Source organism: Oryctolagus cuniculus, chromosome 7 (assembly GCF_051225735.1).
Source record: "Oryctolagus cuniculus isolate XC-2025 breed Fujian yellow rabbit chromosome 7, ASM5122573v1, whole genome shotgun sequence".
Classification (NCBI taxonomy): Eukaryota; Metazoa; Chordata; class Mammalia; order Lagomorpha; family Leporidae; genus Oryctolagus; species Oryctolagus cuniculus.
Window position 1 is genome coordinate 59,624,504 of NC_142873.1, and position 18,051 is coordinate 59,642,554.

The following is an 18,051-nucleotide window of genomic DNA, read 5'->3' on the forward strand; positions in this document are numbered from 1 at the left end:
TGAGCTGTCACATTCTGGGATTGAATTTCTAGTCTAAGAAGTCTCAGTTTAAACCTGATCTTCTAGGTCATTGCGAAGACATGTTTGGTAATGTAGAAATACTAGTCATAGTTTAACAGTAAGTTTGCTCTTGGTAATATTTGTCCATGGAATACGCAGCCTTTGTAGCCCTGTTCCCCACAAAGACCAGAGCAGGACAGCCTTATACCACAGGGTTAAAGATTGCACAAATGAGGTCATAATTGCTGGAGCAAAATGAATTTTATTTTATTGTGCCTCTGGACAACAAGCCAACAGCTGCAGGAAAAGAGAGTTTGGCCTAATCCAAGGTCTGAGAGAAAGTCAGGAAAGGCTTAGAACTGCAAAATCTGGAAGCCTGCCTACAAGGACAATCTCATGGGAGAATTCCTGGAAAGGGTATAGGCAGCAAATTCACCTTGCCTGTTCAGCTCTGAGTTAAGCCTGGAGACAAAAAGAATATTTCAAATCCCAACTCAGTAACCTGAGGTTTGTATCAAGTTACTAAATCATAGATGCTCAAAGCTGGAAGGTTGCAAACTGAATAGCCCAGAGTCTTCAAGCAGTTCTGGGTCCTTCTCCAAGATAGCATGGTCAATCCTCTTCACTGTAGTAAGCTTCCGTCTGCTGCTCCTACCTCCAGCCCCTGCCCTGCAATCAGCAGATCTCAGCAGGGATGGTTGGTCAGCAATGGCCTCCATCTGTCCAAGAGATCGTCCAATTCACCTAGGGAACCTGGAGACCAGAAATGAAGCATTGTCAAAGCAAGCAGCCTTCAAGGCAACAGATAGGCTTGGGCAAGAGCATGTCAATTATAATAATAGAAGCTTCCAAACATCTAGACCAGGAAGGACCAACTGCCAGCCGAACAAGGGTACATTACACAGTGGCCAAGATTGGACTTCTCATCAGCCCAGTGAGTTGAGGGCACAGGGTCAAGTTGATTTTGATTTAGACAATTAGAAGAATTGTGATGGAGTCAATATTTATCCCCATGGTATGTATAAATAAAGCACTTAGCTCAGAAATTGGTAGCCAAAATTTCTTCTTTTAAAAAAAATAATCAAATTTAATTCAGAGAGACAGAGAGTTCCCATCCATTGGTTCACTCAGAATAGGCACACACTGGCTTGAACTGGGCCACACCGAAGTTGGTAGCCAGGAACTCCACCCGGCTCTCTCATGTGAATGACAAGAACTCAACTAGTGGGGCCGCCATTGCTGCTCTCCAAGCTTTGCACCAGCAGGAAGCTGGAGTCAGGATCTGAACCTGGATATTGAACCCAGTTACTCCTGCGTAGGATCAGGTACCTTAACTAGCATCTTTCCCAGGCTAAATGCCTGCCCCTAAAATTCTTGCTATTTTAAAAATTTCTGGGAAGCTGACCGAAAGGTTAGGTTCAGCCCACACAACAGAAAATCCAAAGGCACATGAAGAAAATCAGTCCACAAATGTGAACTTCCCTGGCATCCTGTTCCTGTTCTGCCCAGTTCTTTGCCCACTCCCAGCCCCAAATCCAGATTCTGTTACCTTCATAGGGAGCCAAGGTTTCTCTTGACAGCTTGGACCAGGGGGAAGGAACCCTGGTTGCAGGATGTGCCCGTAAAGTCATCCATGTCAATGGACCAGATCATGGCCCCTCCCAGGTTTAAATTCTTTAAGAACTGGACCTGTGGAAGGCACAGAAATACAGACAGACATTAGAAGAAACTTTTAACCACCCATGACCACATCAGATTCAGATAAGGGTTTGAACTTAGAAAACAGCAGTAGACTCATTGGTCGTATGGAGTTAGAGAATTCCTGCTGGGAACAGTTGCGTAGGGAGACCCTGGGAGGACCACACACTACAGAGCATCTCTCATCTGGCTCATGGAGTCACCAGTCTCTGGGTTCTGCAGTCTTGGGGGCTGTAAAAGCTCTGCAGGCTAAGGCAGAACTAGGAAGCCTTCAGCAAACACAAACGCCTGGAGTTGTAGATTACTCAGATGCCTCCTAACTTCCCTGATCCTAGAAGGAAAACAAATGGCTGCCGAAATGTGAGCACTGATAGGCTCAGAAATATGCAGCCAACTAGATAGGGAAGCCAGATAAAGACTGAAGATAGGGAAACTAGATAAGGACTGAAGGATTTGTCCAAAGAGAACTGACAAGGTAAATAACCACGTAGGCAGGGAGGTCTCTTTTCTTCCCTCTCCCCTCTCCTCCTTTCTCTCCATGCCTCATTCCTCCATCCTTTCCATCTCTCTTTATGTACCAGAGGTGCTCACAGATGTGGCTTAGAGTCGCTACTGCCCTTTGGCTACAGTGACTGCTGGATACAAGCCTAGAGTCTGGGGCCCCAGGAGCTTCTCCTTCTTGACATGAAGTATTGAAGAACTTTACCACACAACTCTGTTCCCCACTCAAAGGAGCATCACCCATCTCTGAGCTTCTTACCACCTACCTTGGCCTCCAGACTCTGCACATCATCGTAGCCCACCCACTGGTTACCCTTGACTGCATAGGGAACCTGCTGATCCTGGAGTCTTGTGATCTTGGCTCCTTGTAGGAACTGGCAGATCTGGCAAGAAAAGATGGAAAATAGAGGTTCAGCCATGGGCTCTTCTTGAAGCTGAGTAAGGTAGGTAGGGCAGGCTAGGAATTTTGGGAAGATATCAGAATCTTATCTCAGGGATCAGACAGGGAAACAATCTGTTACACTGTACAGAATGGATGGGTCAGGGTGAACCACTGGTGAACCACTGAGATGGTCTATGGTGAACCACTGAGGGACCTTTTGTTCTAAGACCTCATTAGAAGGAGCCCAGCCAGTCAGCGAATACTTGAGTTCCAGATCAAATACCAGCACTAACCAATTAATCTTCTTGTTTCTTCATTTGCAAAACCAGGAATAATTATGATAATGTCTTCAACACTCATTTCTTACATTGTTGTTGTTGTTGGGATCGAATGAACTAATGGGGTATATGTTGCCAGATTTTTGGAAAATAGTAAAGTGCTCTACAAATGAGCAGCATTTCGATGACCATCACAATTATTTTCCACCTTGCAGCTTCTCCCACGTCAATCCCTTTACTCCCCTTCTACACCTTTCCATTCCCATTATGCCCTGTCCTAGAATCCCCAGGTTATCATCAGCTACTTTTTCCTGTTAGCATAAGTAAGAGCTAATAGAAAAAAATAAATCATTAGTGAAAAAAATTATTTTGACATCACACAGAAAATACATTTCTGATTACTTACTCTTTGGGGGTGATCTATATTCATGTTTACTCAATGGAGGCAGAAAATTAAAGTTGAATATTTAAGAAAAATCAGCTTGTCAACATTACAATGACCTAGTGTGACAAACTAGATAATCAAATTTCCCATGAGTTGGGGCAGTGCATATCTTTCTGGTGGTCCATATCAACAACCTGCCAGCAGATTCTGAGTGAGGAACTTTTCTAGCCTTTCTATTAGAGTGTTGTTGCCATTGACCCAGAATTATCCAAGGATGGGTCAGCCTCTCTCTCTCCTCCAGTCTATCACATCCTGAGATTCAGTGAGGAGTCTAATAATGTCTTCTGCCCAAACTTAAGATGACAAGTCAGGCTAGGACTCCAAGGGGACACTAAGATGTGGGATGATCTTTCCTCTACCTACTCAGACTCTTCTCTATCCTTCAAAGCCAAGTACAAATATCTTTTCTTCCATGGAGCCTTCCCTGGTCACCCATGCCTGAACTCATGGCCTATTACCCCACTCATTGGCCACTTACTCATATCTTGTTTTACAATACTTCCGTGGTTTTATAAAATATCATAGTTATATGGTTTATAAACTCTCATTAATTATATTTCTGTTCTATATTCTTTCTACCTTAGTGATCTGCCCTTTGAGACAATGATGAAGGATTACTTATTTTAACTCTTATAATACCCAGTACTTGTGATATGAGTATTCCAAGAGTTTCTATTGGCTACTGTTAGATTTCTGGTTTCTCCTATGCTTTTAAGTATTCCAGATATTTTTGCCCTATATTAAGGGACAGAGAGAAATACCATTCTAATCAACAGAACAGCTTTTTTTTTTTTTATTCCTTAGTTATCTTATTTCTAGGCAGAATTTGACACACTCGAGTACTTGCTCCTTCCTCGAACACTCACTTCCCCGAGCTCTGGCACAGAACTATATGGGTCCTCCCCCTTCTCTTGCTCTATTGTCAGTTTCCTTAATGTGCTCTTCTTCCTCTGCACAGCCCTCAGGTGCAGGAGGTCTTTGAGCTTTATCTTGGGCCCTACTCAATTTTCATGGTACACTTAGGCTTAAAACATCATCTTTATGCAAGTCTTTAGCACAGAGTGGACTGCTATAACCAAATCCATATGAGAGGTCCTCAAGAAGTTCATGGAGAAGGTATATTATGAAAAACCATGAATAAAGGTAGGTTTTTATTCCCTTTTTCCACACGTTTTCAGGAACCCTCATATATTCAACCACTCATTGGTTATTTCTATGTCCCCCAAGGCATTTGGATGTCCCACAGTATTCTCAAACTTCAAGTGTCCAAAACTGACCTCACCACCAAGACCAATGCTCACTCTACCCTTCTTGTGTCTTCCCTAATCTTAGTAAATGTGTTGCCATCCACCTGCTTACGCAAGTCAAGAACTTGGGATGGTCTCCCTTTTCCAGTCTCTCATGCCCTTCATTACCCATCTGCACTCCTTACATGCTCTGTCTTGTCAGAGTTCAGCTTGTTGCGCTTCCTCCAGGATATTCCCCAGCCCCTCCCCAGACAGAGTTAGAAGTTCCTTTTGTGTGTTCCTAGAGTATTCTGTACCCCCTCCTGCACGACACTCAGGATCAGTTACTCTATTACTCTATTATTGTCACATTGGAGTGGGAAGCCCATCCTGGACATGGCAGGTACCTCATAATAGGCTAGGAAGCCTGGAGACTTGGTGATGGGACCAGCAGCTCCAGGACCAGAGGCAGGGGCTCCCATGGCAGTTTCTGCAGAGGCCAGTGTGAAAGAGCGTCCATACATGGGGATTCCCATGACTATCTTCTCTGTGGGCATTCCCTTGTGTATCCAGTACCCCACAGCATATTCCTAGAAAGGGAAAAGAGGCTGAAATCCAGGGTGTGGGGAAAGGAGGGTCCAGACTTAGCCTCCATCCTAAATTTCATGGACACGACTCCTTGATGCCTCTTCTCCAGCAGGGTACAGATAGTCCCAGAGATTCATTGCAACACAATCAATATGCTTCAGCAGTCAGAGGTACACTTGGTTTTCTTGAAGTTGTGAAAGAAAATAGATCATGAAAGAAATAAGAAAAGGGACCTAGAAAACATCAAACCAGGGTCATCTCCCCTTTCTTCAGCCTTTGAGCCAATGGACTATGGACTAAGTGTACAATCTTACTGACGGAGATGGAGGTCAGATTCAGTCTGCAAGGCCTCACAACAACCAGGATCCAAGGGGATTTGATGTTAGAGGCTACCTTAGGTCTTCCTGCCCCACCAGGATAAAATACGGAGTTAGAGAAGATGGGGCTGTGCTTCGTCATCTTTAAAGATAGCTGACAAAGGGAGAGGAAGTGAAGGAGGCTGATGTTAAGTCTCTTGTGTGGAGTTCCAGAAAAACTTCGAACTAGAAATCAGAATATCTACTTTTGGGCTGATGATTTTTGTAACTTTAAATGTGAAGGCCTGGAAACAAGCATTTCAAACCACATTTTTTTTTCTCCCCAAATTTTAGGACTACTCATTCATATATATGTACCAGAACAACAACAACACCGTTTTTTTTTCTTATATTTCACATTTCCAACTTTTCAGGACTTTTACATCAGCATCAAACATTAAGTCTACCAGGCTTCCATTTCATTGCCTATGGATCTTCAGTAATGCTTCCTGCCTAGCCAACCTCATGGTGTTGTTTTAAAGATCAAATTAAATAAAGAATATGGATAGACAGAGGAAGGTACAAGTCTGATGCACCTATGTATATCAAATGTACCAAAAATGAAGACTCTAGAGTGGACTGAGATGGATGACAGATTGGGTCAAAAATAGAGCTCAGGGAGCATCAACTACTAGCTCTTCTGACCGTCCATCTCCAGGTGACATTTTACTGATGCCTGGTGAGAGTATTTTGTCTGCACTCACAAGCTGGGCTTGGACACTTGGCTCCTGCTTATGTCAAGACAGAAGTCACTCTAGATGTTCTGGGCTCTCCTCAACCCCTCCCCAGCAGCCAGCGCCCTGCTGCAGGATGTGTGCCCCACTCACCACATTGTAGTAGGAGCTTGGCCCTTTGTCTACATGCCCCTTTCTCAGAGGACTGTTGTGGCCCGTGACAAGGGGCTTTTCCCAAGACCCGTGGAAGTCGAAGGACAGGAGGTTGATGAAATCCAGTTTTCTGAAAGTCAGAAGCAAGGAAGAGATTCTATGATGAGTAGAGGTAGAATCCATTCTACCTATTTTGGGGGCTTTGAATATTATTAGAAGGACTGAAATTTGCCTTGCAGAAGATAATCCTGGCTGAGTTGCAGGGTGAGAATGGTGACTAGCCCTCTCTCCCTCCTCCCCTTGTTCCTTAGACAAACTGACACATGAAACTTGCATGGACCAGGATGGGGGCAGAAGGAAGGGGAGACACTCTGATGTACTCACTCGGCCAGTTTCTCAATCTGATAGCTGTTATCAACCATTTGCCTCCCTGCAGACACGCCTGCAGTCAAGAGAAGCCTTTCTTTGCTAGAGTTGATGGAATCTTTCTGAAAGGCTTCTGATAACTCCTAGGAAAATCAAAAGAACAAAGTGTCAGCTTCTGCACTCATAGCACAACCCTAAACTTCTTGTTTGAGACCTAAGAAGTTTCTAGAATCACATTAGATGGATGAGATCAATCCTTCCCTCCCTAACCCACATGGAGATATCTCGCAGGTTTATCAGCTCCGGAAGTCTCCACAGCTGGCAGGAAGACCCCAGCCTCATTGCACTCAGGAAAGAACTATCTGTGTTTCCTCCTGATAGGTTTTCTGATTTGTGTGATGGATTTTTCTGTAAGATTATCTCAGTACACAGGAAATTCTATGGCCCCATACTTTTACAAGGGTGTTGCTTTGTTTTGGTGGCGTTTGTTCACTGTGTAAGGGGCTTTGTTGTTTGCCATGGTCCCTGCCCTAAACTAGAAGCTGAGGCTTTCTTCCCATCAGTCGGGGCTTCGGAAGGGCATGGGCTGTGCCTCCGAACCAGTGTCTACTGCCTCTTTTTCTTTCCTTGTATAGACATGGGTTCTACATGTTAAAGGCGGTGAGTGTAGCAAGGATTTTAACTTACATGAATCAGTGCAGTGAAATGAGTTTTGTCTTTCAGATCTGGGTAGATCCAGCTGACATCCAGTCCATCGAAGTTATGGTTCCTCAGGAGCAATATCACAGAAGTAATAAATTCTAATTGTGATTTAGAAGAATCAACCATAGGGTGGAACCTGGGGTAGAAATAATGCAGTTAAAAAAAAAAAAACACGAACAAACAATACTCATCATGCAACATATATTCTGCAGAAACTCTGGGATAGTCTCCCCCTCCCCCAATATTCACTCACTATTTTTCCTTCCCAACCCTTGCACCATTTGGAACAGATGAGTGGAGGAAAGGTTGTGGGACAGAAAACTGGTCAGGTCAGAAAGAGAAAGATTGGGGGCTCTGCAGATTCCCTGCAGGGTGAGGGAGCTGCCTTGGCCAAGATTCAGAAAGCTCCCCTGAGCCCTCTGCTCAGCCAGAGCTTGACCTGTGTTCATCTTCCCAGGTTCCAGTTTTAGCAAGAATCCTGCAAAGCAATTTGGTGGGAACCCTTGACCCTTGGTATCTGATCACCCTGAATATTTTACCCAAATCTTCGCCCTGGATTACCTCTCAGATAGTATCTGACAATCTCGGCCTGCCTTTTGCACAAATCCTGTTGAGTCGGTTTGGCAAGAATCTCTTAGTCCTAATGTTTCCTCTGAAGAATTTCCCATCCACCAACCCCTGACACCTGCTCTTTGGCTATGAATCTCTTGCTTTTGTGCATTCAGAATTCAATCCAGCCCTTTTCTCCTATTGCATTTGTTTCTCAATAAAATCTGTTTAAATACTTTCCACCTTTGGTTGCCTTACACCTTTGGAAAAGCAATGTGGTAGGCTTAGGATCAGGAGATCTGGGTTCAAATCCCAGGTCAGAGTACTTTCTGGTGAGTGCTTTGTCACTAACCAGCTTTCTGGGTTCCAGTTTGGCCACCTTTAAGTTGGGATTGAGGAAGCTAATCCTGCTGCATGTGCCTCCAAACAATCACTTTTAGGAAAGTTCTATAAAGGGCATTGAAATTGGAAAGGAGGAAGTTAAAATATTCATGTTTGCAGATGATGTGATGTAGTACATGGAAAATCCTAAACACTCCACCAAAAAACTGTTAGAACTGATAAACCAATTCAATAAAGTTGTAGGTTACAAAATCAACATACAAACAACAGTAGCATTTTTGTACACCGACAATGATCTTACTGAAAGAAATCAGAAAAGAAATACCGCTCACAATAGCTACAAAAATCAAGAATTTAGGAATAAATTTAACCAAAGAAGTGAAAGATTTCCACAATGACAGTTATAAAACATTGATGAAAGAAATCATCAAGGACACAGACACACACACAAAAAGAAAGATATTCCTTGCTCATGGATTATAAGAATTAATATCACTAAAATATTTATGCTGCCTAAAGCAAGCTATACATTCAATGTAATCTCTATCCAAATACCAATGACATTCTTTATAAAATTAGGAAAAGCAATCCTAAAATTCATGTGGACTCACAAAAGACCCAGAATCACCAAAACGTCCTGAGGGAAAAAAATCAAGCTGGAGGCATCCAAATACTTGATTTCAAAGCATACTACAAAAGTTTAGTAATTGAAACAGCATCGTTCTGGCATAAAAATCAGCACACAGATGAATGGAACAGAATTGAGAGCTCAGAAATTAATTCACACACATGCAGCCAACTTATTTTAGACAAAGTTGCCAAGAAAATATGCTAGAGACAGGAAATGTCTTTTCAACGAATGGTACTGGCAAAACATTTTCCTGGGGACCTCTTCTTTGAGTTGTGGCACTTCTTGACTCTCCCATCCCTAAATATGTTTAGAGATTTGAATGAATTTTGTTTCAGTCAATATCTACTCAATATTTTGGTTCCTGCATGTATCTTAGCTGCACAGTGGGGGGTATAGCAAGAAACAGGGCCCCTATCATGAACACATGGTGGAAATCAATTTCTAGCTTTTGTTTTATGCTTCCAAGTGTTTACAATGATTAGAGAGCCATTGCACCTGAGCCTCCTGGTGGCCCGACACCTGTGACTTTAGGACAGCTGCCTGCTGAATAGAAATGTAGCAATTTACTCCTTAGAAACAAGTACTTGCATGCCAGATAATCCAGTGTTCTGCGTAGCACCTGGCACAAAGCCTGGCATTTGCCCAATAATAACAACCATATTAACATAACGATTATTGCACCCACTGAGCCCTTATTGCACATTGGCACTTCCAGGCAGTCTGTTTGCAGTGCCTGCCTTCACAACACCACCCGGAGATAAATTCTCTTATCATCATTGCATAGCTAAAGCAAAGAAGCCAAAAACAGCAACTGTGGCTCAGAGTTGTTAAAGAACGTGCCTGAAGTCACACAGCTTGTGTAGAGCTGCAGATGATTAAAGGGAAATTCAAACCAATATGTCTAGCTCCAAAGCCCTACTTACAACCACAGAGCTGGTGTATATATTGGGCACTCGAGTCATTATTTATTAAATAAATGAATGTATGCATGTAGGAATGAAGGAACAAAGACATTTTTAGTTGAATCAAAACTTAAGCAAGTATTAGGAAGGAGAATTTGAGAATTAGGAGAATAGTTGCCACGGAAGCCCATTTACAACTGAAGGGTGTTCAAGGTGGGGTGACACAGGATCAGATAAGTCAGGTATCCTGATTTTTCTTCCTTCTTTCTGCTTGTAGAAATCCACACAGGGATTCTAATACCTGCTTCTTTTCTCTGCCTCCTCTGGCTCTAAGTGACAAACCACACAAGGAGATTTTAGGAACAGATTTCTGTGAAAATGAAAGACTTCTGGCTGCCCTTAAGAACTCTGGAATTTGTAAAGTGTTAGCAATTTAAAAATTATATAAGAAGGAATTCAAAATTAGACTAATTATAACTGAAGCTTGAAAAAAGGTGTGGTTTATCCTTGTGTGCTTGTATGTCTTTAGCTCTTGAGTAAATGGGATATCATTTTTATGTGAGTAGAAAATATGATGTATAATGCATGCTTTGCATTAAGAGAACTGTTTTCAAGCAAGGCAGACTCGATTGTCGCCTCTGGCGTCCTGCTCTTCTCAGGCCATCTTGCTCTGCACCTGGCCCAGGACAATGTCATCCAGTGATTGCCATGGACCAAGGCTGGGCTTTTAAGTGCAAATAACTCATCCAGCCCATCCCATGGTGCAACATCAAACCCTCAAGTGATTAAGACAACTGCACTTCCTGACTAAAACCATCTCCCCACAATCTGTAAGGTGAAAAAATCTTCACAGCAATGAGTTTACTGGATGTTGCGCACAGTCCTGTTTCTCTCAGGCATTCAGTAACCGAACTTTGGGTGAAGCTCCTGGGTGCTCCTTCCAAGACACCAGAAAACCTGGTGCTGTGCCTCTACTTGTAACAAAACACAGGTGGGCAAGGGAAGACCTCTATGGAGAGGCTGGAGGGAAAGTGGTAATGACCAGAAATTATAAGGAAGAATGAAAATAAAATGCAGATGCAGGCTTACCCTTTGGAACCAAACAGGTACCCTCCGATGGACAACAGAATTTTCAGCTTTGGATTCCTAGAGTAGAGAAGAGTAAGTTGATTCTTTCCTTTCCAAATGCCTGGGGAACCTTTGCCTAAAGGGTAGGATTCCTGCTGTAAAGAATACGAGCAAATGGGGTCTGGCTGCTCAGTGCTAAGTTCAGTGAAGGAACTGGGCACCAGGGGAGAAGACTCTAACTCAAGGAAATGCATAGGGATGAAGTAGTAGGCTTTAGGCCAAGTTTGTTACTGATATCCTTCCCCCAAAACCTACTTGGATACTGCCATCCCCATCCCACTGACTTGGCTTTGAGATCACTGATGGCCTGGTGAAACACTGTGGGATTCTTGTCCTTGATGATGATCTTGTTGTTACTGATGCTGGCGAATGAGTAGATGAGGTGAGAGCATAAGAAGGGGTCAATATTCTCGGGGGTGAATCTTCCTGGTTCCTGCCGATCCTGGGACCAGCTGGTAAAGTAGCAAACCAGTTTGTAGGCAGATCCTGGAGCAGAGTGGGGAAAGACAATGAGACACTAGTGTTGTTGCCTGAGAGCCCAGAGGCCTACGGGTTTCTCCCCAAGACAGCCATTGCATTCTTTGCTCATTCACCAAGAGCCTCTGAGCTCATTTAGTCTGAATCCTTAGTGCAGCCCAGAAGCACTTGCTTGTTGGAAAACAGAGACATCATCAATATGCAAAACACTCACAGATGGTTGGATGATGACGTAGAGAAGTAGAGAAATAGACAACGCACGTGTTGTATGTATGTACATATTTATATACACATATAACATTAAACATGACAGAGAGAAAGAGAGAGAGGGAGAGAGACTCACTCAAAAAGACAGAGCCAGAACCAGGGATGCACAAAGGGAAAGTCAGAGTCACAAACATGCTAGTGTCAGACTCCAGGGGAAAACGTGTAGCAGGGACAGAAAGCAAACATCATGAACAGAAGGAGTCAGGCAATGGTGACTCACGTACTACTTACCTCCCTGGAGGAGCAGTAAGACCACTAAACCTGTAACACATGGGCAGAAAGAGAAACCGGTTGAGCCAAAGCAGGACCATCTGTTTCAGGTGATGGCAAGAAGTCTGTGTGGGGGACTCCAGACAAGACACAGCCTTGCTTCACCAGGCTCTCCAGCCATTGCGCTGTGATCTTTTTACAGGGCCTTGGTGTCCGTAGCCCTTGAGTGCCTCAAAGCAGAAACAGTTTCCAAACTGGAAATTTGTTTGCTCATTCATTTATCTAAAGTTCTTTTGGATCACCTGCTCTGTGGCAAGCATTGTCCAGGATACTAGGGAAACTAAAGTCCCTGCCTTCCCTGCCCTCAAGGAGCTCATGTTCTAGTCCAGAATTAAATATGATTGTAGAGAGGATGACCATAGACTTTATTGTCCAATGGACCATTTGCAGAGCAGAAAGGACCATTTTTAATAATTTACCTGGGATGATAGCTTGGAGCATAACTGTCCTGGGAAAATTGAGGTGAACGGTTTCCCTGTGTATAAGCAACTAAGTCTTAGAACGAGGCCAGGTGTTGAGCGGAGCAGTGTGAGCTGGCTCTGGTAGTGCTTTAACCTGTGCCTGTGACGCCATGCCAGCCTCTTCTCCACAGGACACCTTCCCCAGAAGCAGTGGTGAGAGCGCTCTATCCTTAACTCATCCTCCCAAATGGAAAGTAAAAGTAAAGCCCCGGGTTCTAGACACTTTCCCCCAGGAGCAGCACACCTTGAACCATGATTTCCCCAGCCTGGGGACATTGTGCAGACTTGGGGTCTGAAATGGGAAAAGGGAAGGGGAGAAGGAAGACAGGCTCCGGACGCCCAGCTGCCGGAGCGGGGTGTGCCTCTGCAGAGCTCAGGGCTGGGCGCGGGGCTCTCGGCTTCTGTCCTGCTGCTCCACATTCTTTCCAGACGAGGGGCAGAGGAGGCAGGAAGCTGATCTGCCATGCCCTCATTGAGTGGGCAGAGAAATTCCGGTTGCCACTTCTACTTGTCAGGTCAACCTCTTCCAGAAACTTGTCCAAAGTGTTGCCTCCCTTACTGGCCACTTTCCAGAGGCCGCAGGGAAAAGAGCCTTCAACAGGCTCTTGTTAAGTGCTTGCTCATGGCTTGAGAGTGTAATAAGATGAAAGAAATACAAATAGCACAAGATGTCTCCTTTCCTCTATCAGACATACCCCTCTCTCCCTGGTAAGCTCCCCTTGTTCACCCATAGCCCTGTTTCTTTAGTCTCACCTCCACCCTCTGCCAAATTCCCAGCCAGTACAAATGCTGGAGTTTTGGATCTAAACTCCAGAGTTGAGGGGAGAGTTTAGAAAACATTGAGTGAAAAAAAAATCATTCTGCAGATGAGAAATGTGAGATTCCCTGAAAGTTCTACAATGTACTGAAAGCATAGCCCGTGACACATGGGACCCCCAACGCCAGGCTCACGCGTTAAGAGACGGATAAAGCACCATCTTCTCCAGGTCTAGAGCTCCAGTTCTAGTGTAGACGAGCGCACCTCTGTGCAGAGAGCAGCCTGACAGTGCAGAGGACTTGCACCACTGCTGCGCTCTTGCCTATGCAGGAAAGATCACATGGCCTCCCTAGGACAACTGCATTCGCTTAGTATCTTTTGATACTGAAGTGAACAGATTGCGATCTCAAGAAAGCAGCAAGATCGCTTTTCCAGAGGTCTGCATTAGCCGTTCCCTCCTCACTTACTGTCCCACTGAATTATCAGCTCTCCCCCAGCGCCACTCACCTGCCCAGAGAGACTTCGTATTCATGGTGCTTGCTCCCATGTCTCCCAGCAGCTTCTAGAACGCAGATACTCCGGGCCTTTTATTCCCTGATGTTTCAACAGCTTGGTTTACCGGAAGGAAGCAAGGAGCCCAGGAATTTTCAGGGACTTCCCCTAGCTAATATGTCTTATGAAACTTCCAGGCAATGGAGCTCGGATTTGAGCAACACCAACTCTCACCTGGCAGAAAAGAGATTCTGTGGACACAGTCACTAAAACACCCCATTCATCACCCCCTCCCAGGAGCCTTCTCTCAGGCCTTGAGCCTCTGACTTGCTGCTTCCATATATCAGCGACAAATGACATGGAGAAGAAAATGGCCTGGATGCCCGGGTTCACTTTAAGTCCTGCCCAAGCGAGGACAGTGGGATCTCAACAGAGAAAGACTGCTGTTTGGAGGGCTGTAGCAGGAATGCAGGGGCTAATGGGAGCAGTGGCTGGAGGTGATTACTTTCAGGGTACATGCAGGAGGGGGTGAGTCTGAGGAACCCACAAATACTCTCAGGAGAGGAACAGAACAGCCTGAAACATTTGCCAGGCCCAAGTATCAAAAAGTCCTCTTAAGATCATGCCAGAAGCCAAGAAACTGTGGCAAAAATGACCTAAATGAAAGATCTCTGTGAGTGAGATCCCATTGGAAAGAACCATCAAGAAGAAAGGCCATCAAAGAAGGAGGTACCTTTCTCTGAAGGGAGGAGAGAACCCCCACTTTGATCATGGCCTTGTCTAACTAAGGTTGGAGTTTGTGAACTCAAGAGGCTTCCATAGCCTTGGCAGCTCATGACAAGAGCCTCAGGTGATCACTGACGTCATAAATAAGAGTGTCAATTGTTAAATCAACAGTGAAAATCACTGTGCACTTGCTCCACATGTAGGACCTCTGTCCTTAATGTGTTGTACTATGCAAATTAACAGTAAAACTAGTCTTCAAACAGTACCTTATACCTTGTGCGTCTGTGTGGGTGCAAACTGTTAAAATCTTTTCTTAGTATAAAGTTGATCTTCTGTATATAAAGATAATTAAAAATGAATCTTAGTGAAGAATAGGATGGGAGAGGGACTAGGTGAGATGGTTTGGGGTTGAGAGGGCAGGTATGGGGGGAAAACTGCTATAATCCAAAAGTTGTACTTATAAAATTTATATTTATTAAATAAAAGCTTTCTATAAAAAAAGATCATGCCATTTATTAATACCCAGAATTTATAAAGAGCTCAATAAACTCAACAACAACAAAACAAATAATCCAGTTAAGAAATGGGCAAAGGACTTGAACAAGCATTTTTCAAAAGAAGAAAATCAAGTGGCCAACAGACACATGAAGAAAAAATGTTCAGGACCACTAGCCATTAGGGAAAAGCAAGTAAAAACCACAATGAGCTTTTACCTCACTCCAGTTAGAATGGCTCTCATACATAAATCAAAAATTAAATGCTGGCAAGGATGTGGGGGAAGAGGTCCCCTAATACACTGTTGTTGGGAATGTAAACTAGTACAGCCACTGTGGAACACAGTATGGAGTTTCCTCAGAAAGCTGAAATCATATCTACCATATGATGCAGCCATCCCACTCCTGGGAATTCACCCAAACAAAATGAAATCAGCATATGAAAGAGTTATCTGTACCCCCATGTTTATTGCAGCTCAATTCAATAGCTAAGATACAAAATCAACACAGACGTCCATCAACTGATGACTGGATAAAGAAAATGTGGTATGTATACCCTATGGAATACTACTCAGTTGTACTAAAGAATTAAATCCTGTCTTTTGCAACAAAATGGTGGCAACTGGAAACCATTATACTTCGTGAAATAAGCCAGTCCCCAAAAGACAAATATCATGTTTTCCCTGATCTGTGGAGGCTAATAGAGTATAAAAAACGTAATGTATATAAGTGAAACTGACATTTTGAGAATTGATTATTGTTTACAACTCTGGTGTCTACTGTTGATAAACAGTGTTTTTTTTCTTTTATTTATTTATTTATTTATTTTTACTTATGTGACAGGTAGAGTTAGACAGTGAGAGAGAGACAGAGAAAGGTCTTCCTTCCGTTGGTTCACCCCACAAATGGCCGTGACGGCCAAAACTATGCTGATCTGAAGCCAGGAGCCAGGTGCTTCCTCCTGGTCTCCCATGCAGGTGCAGGGCCCAAGCACTTGGGCCATCCTCCACTGCACTCCCAGGCCACAGCAGAGAGCTGGACTGGAAGAGGAGCAGCTGGGACTAGAACCCGGGGTGCCGGCGCTGCAGACAGAGGATTAGCCAAGTGAGCCACAGCACTGGCCCCTGTTTTTTTCTTACTATTTGTTGAATTCTTTACTTAGTGAAGGGTTAAGCTCATGGTTAGAAAATGAACTGAAAGCATATCATTGTAGAAACTGAAAGAAAGAATAAGAAAGTGTGGGGAGCAACTCGGACTAGACTGGGTTACTGGAATTGGGGCTTATTTTATGCATCTGCTCTCCCACAATATGGCGCTGAGAAGGGAGTAACAGCTTCTACACAGCTGCCTCCAGTTCAACCAAGAAACTGTAGGACCTGCTCCTGATTGGAGGAGAGCAGTGTGCTCGGCGTATGGGCAGCCGAGTTAGGATTGGCGGAGGAGGACTATAAAGGAGGAGAGAGACGGCATGCACCAGGAACATCTAAGGGGAACATCTGAAGGAACACCTGTGTAGCCCCCGAGAGAGCCGGCTGGCGGTGTGCCGCTCCCCCACGGACGTGGGGAATGTGGCAGGGGGAACTGCCCTTCCACGGAGGTGGAAGGGTCGGTAGCCAACCCGGGAAGAACCAGCAGCAAACCCGGGAAGGGCCGAGCAGACAAAAGAACAGTGCAGGGTCCTGTGTCGTTCCTCCACGAAGAGGGGGAGCGACAGAAAGAAATGAGGAGACAGGGTGGGGGCGTGGGAGGGAGGGGAACGTGGGAAGCATCACTATGCTCCTAAATCTGTGTATGTGAAATACATGAAATTTGTTCAGCTTATATAAATAAAAAGTTTTGAAAAAAAGATCATGGGGCCTCGCGCTGCCTTGTGGTAGGCTAAGCCTACCTGCAGCGCAGGCATCCCATATGGGCGCTGGTTCGAGACCCGGATGCTCCACTTCCCATCTAGCTCTCTGCTATGGCCTGAGAAAGCAGTGGAAGATGGCCCAGGTGCTTTCACTGTACCCATGTAGGAGACCCAGAAAAAGCTTCTGGTTCCTGGCTTTGGATGGGTCCAGCTCCGGCCGTTGTGACCATTTGGAAAGTGAACCAGTGGATGCAAAACCTTTTTCTCTGTCTTTCCCTCTATCTGTCTGAAACTCTAGTTCTCAAATAAATACATAAAAATTTTAAAAATGATAAAAAAAGATCATGCCAGTTAAGTGACAACATCCTCTTCATCTTGCCACTCTTCTCTCTTCTTGTTGACCAAAGCTAGTACAGAAATCCTAATAGCAAGACAGAAGAAATGTAAGTTAAGGGAAGAGGAAATAAAGAGGACTTCAAGTGGTAGCACATAGTAGACCTGGCTGGGGAAGGGGACCAGATTTAACATCAATCAAGCCTGGAGTCTTTATGAATATCTGGGACTGGCTAGCAACTCGAGGTTGGGTTTGCAACTTAGAGTGACTATAGAACTTTATGACCTGCAGGTCAGCAGAAAAGTCCAGGCACAGGATGGAAAAATCCTCATCAAGTGGCAGCCTGAAAGGAACTGTGAAAGTAAACAATGAAGTTCCTTTGAGGGCCACACCCTTCCAGTCCCACAAGTTCAGTGCCACCCACTTGCTTTTCTGTGAAGAAATCCAGAGTCATGCATAAACAGAAGCATAATCAATTCATCTTCCACCCTTTTCCCCACTTAACATAGCTTGGCTATCATTCCAGACCAGCACCTGTCTCCCTCATCCTTCTTATCAGCTTCATCATCTCCCATTGTATGGCTACACCGTCGTCTACTTAAGCATTTCCTTGTGATGAACAATTAGATTATTTCTACCTGGTTTTGGCACTGAAAAAAAAAACTCTTGAAACTATTTGTTCTTTATATATATATATATGTTACCTATATATGTATATATACATAAATTAATCTATAGGAGAAATCCTAAAGTAGAATTGATATGTCAAAAATTATTTGAATTTTTGGCACTGGCATTGTGGTGCAGTGTGTTGAGCCACTGCATGTGATCCTGGCATTGCATATCAGAGTGCCAATTAATGTCCTGGCTGCTTCACTTCTGATCCAGCTCCCTGCTAATGTTCCTGGGAAAGCAGCAGCAGATGGTCAGAGTGCTTGGGTCCCTGCACCTGTGTGAGAGACCTGGCTGGAGCAGCTGGTTCTGGCAGCAGCCTTGCCTAGTT

General features: G+C 44.2%; 1 protein-coding gene across 2 annotated transcripts; it reads right to left on the reverse strand.

Moving 5' to 3' along the window:
* Window positions 1–242: 242 nt before the first annotated feature.
* On the reverse strand, window positions 243–13,716 carry CHI3L2 (chitinase 3 like 2). Of its 2 annotated transcripts, none has more exons than XM_008264682.4 (11): window positions 13,661–13,716; window positions 11,897–11,926; window positions 11,206–11,407; window positions 10,883–10,939; window positions 7,355–7,505; window positions 6,686–6,810; window positions 6,302–6,431; window positions 4,938–5,120; window positions 2,466–2,582; window positions 1,550–1,689; window positions 243–753 (listed from the first exon to the last, which is right to left on the reverse strand). In XM_008264682.4, the coding sequence occupies exons 1-10, from the start codon at window positions 13,698–13,700 to the stop codon at window positions 1,552–1,554; spliced, it is 1,173 nt and encodes a 390-aa protein (XP_008262904.3). In that variant the 5' UTR covers window positions 13,701–13,716; the 3' UTR covers window positions 243–753; window positions 1,550–1,551. The 2 variants fall into 2 exon arrangements, with proteins under 2 accessions (XP_008262904.3, XP_089193126.1); XM_089337000.1 differs by having other exon boundaries at window positions 11,177–11,407.
* Window positions 13,717–18,051: the final 4,335 nt, after the last annotated feature.

Bases quoted from the DNA above. Each gene is read 5' to 3' on its own strand.
- CHI3L2 (XM_008264682.4), bottom strand. From the start codon at position 13,700: ATGGGAGCAAGCACCATGAATACGAAGTCTCTCTGGGCAG. The intron at 10,940-11,205 runs GTCAGTGGGATG...TCTCTACTCTAG, and splicing joins ATCAGTGATCTCAAAGCCAA to GAATCCAAAGCTGAAAATTC. The intron at 6,811-7,354 runs GTAAGTTAAAAT...TGATTTTCCTAG, and splicing joins ATTTCACTGCACTGATTCAT to GAGTTATCAGAAGCCTTTCA.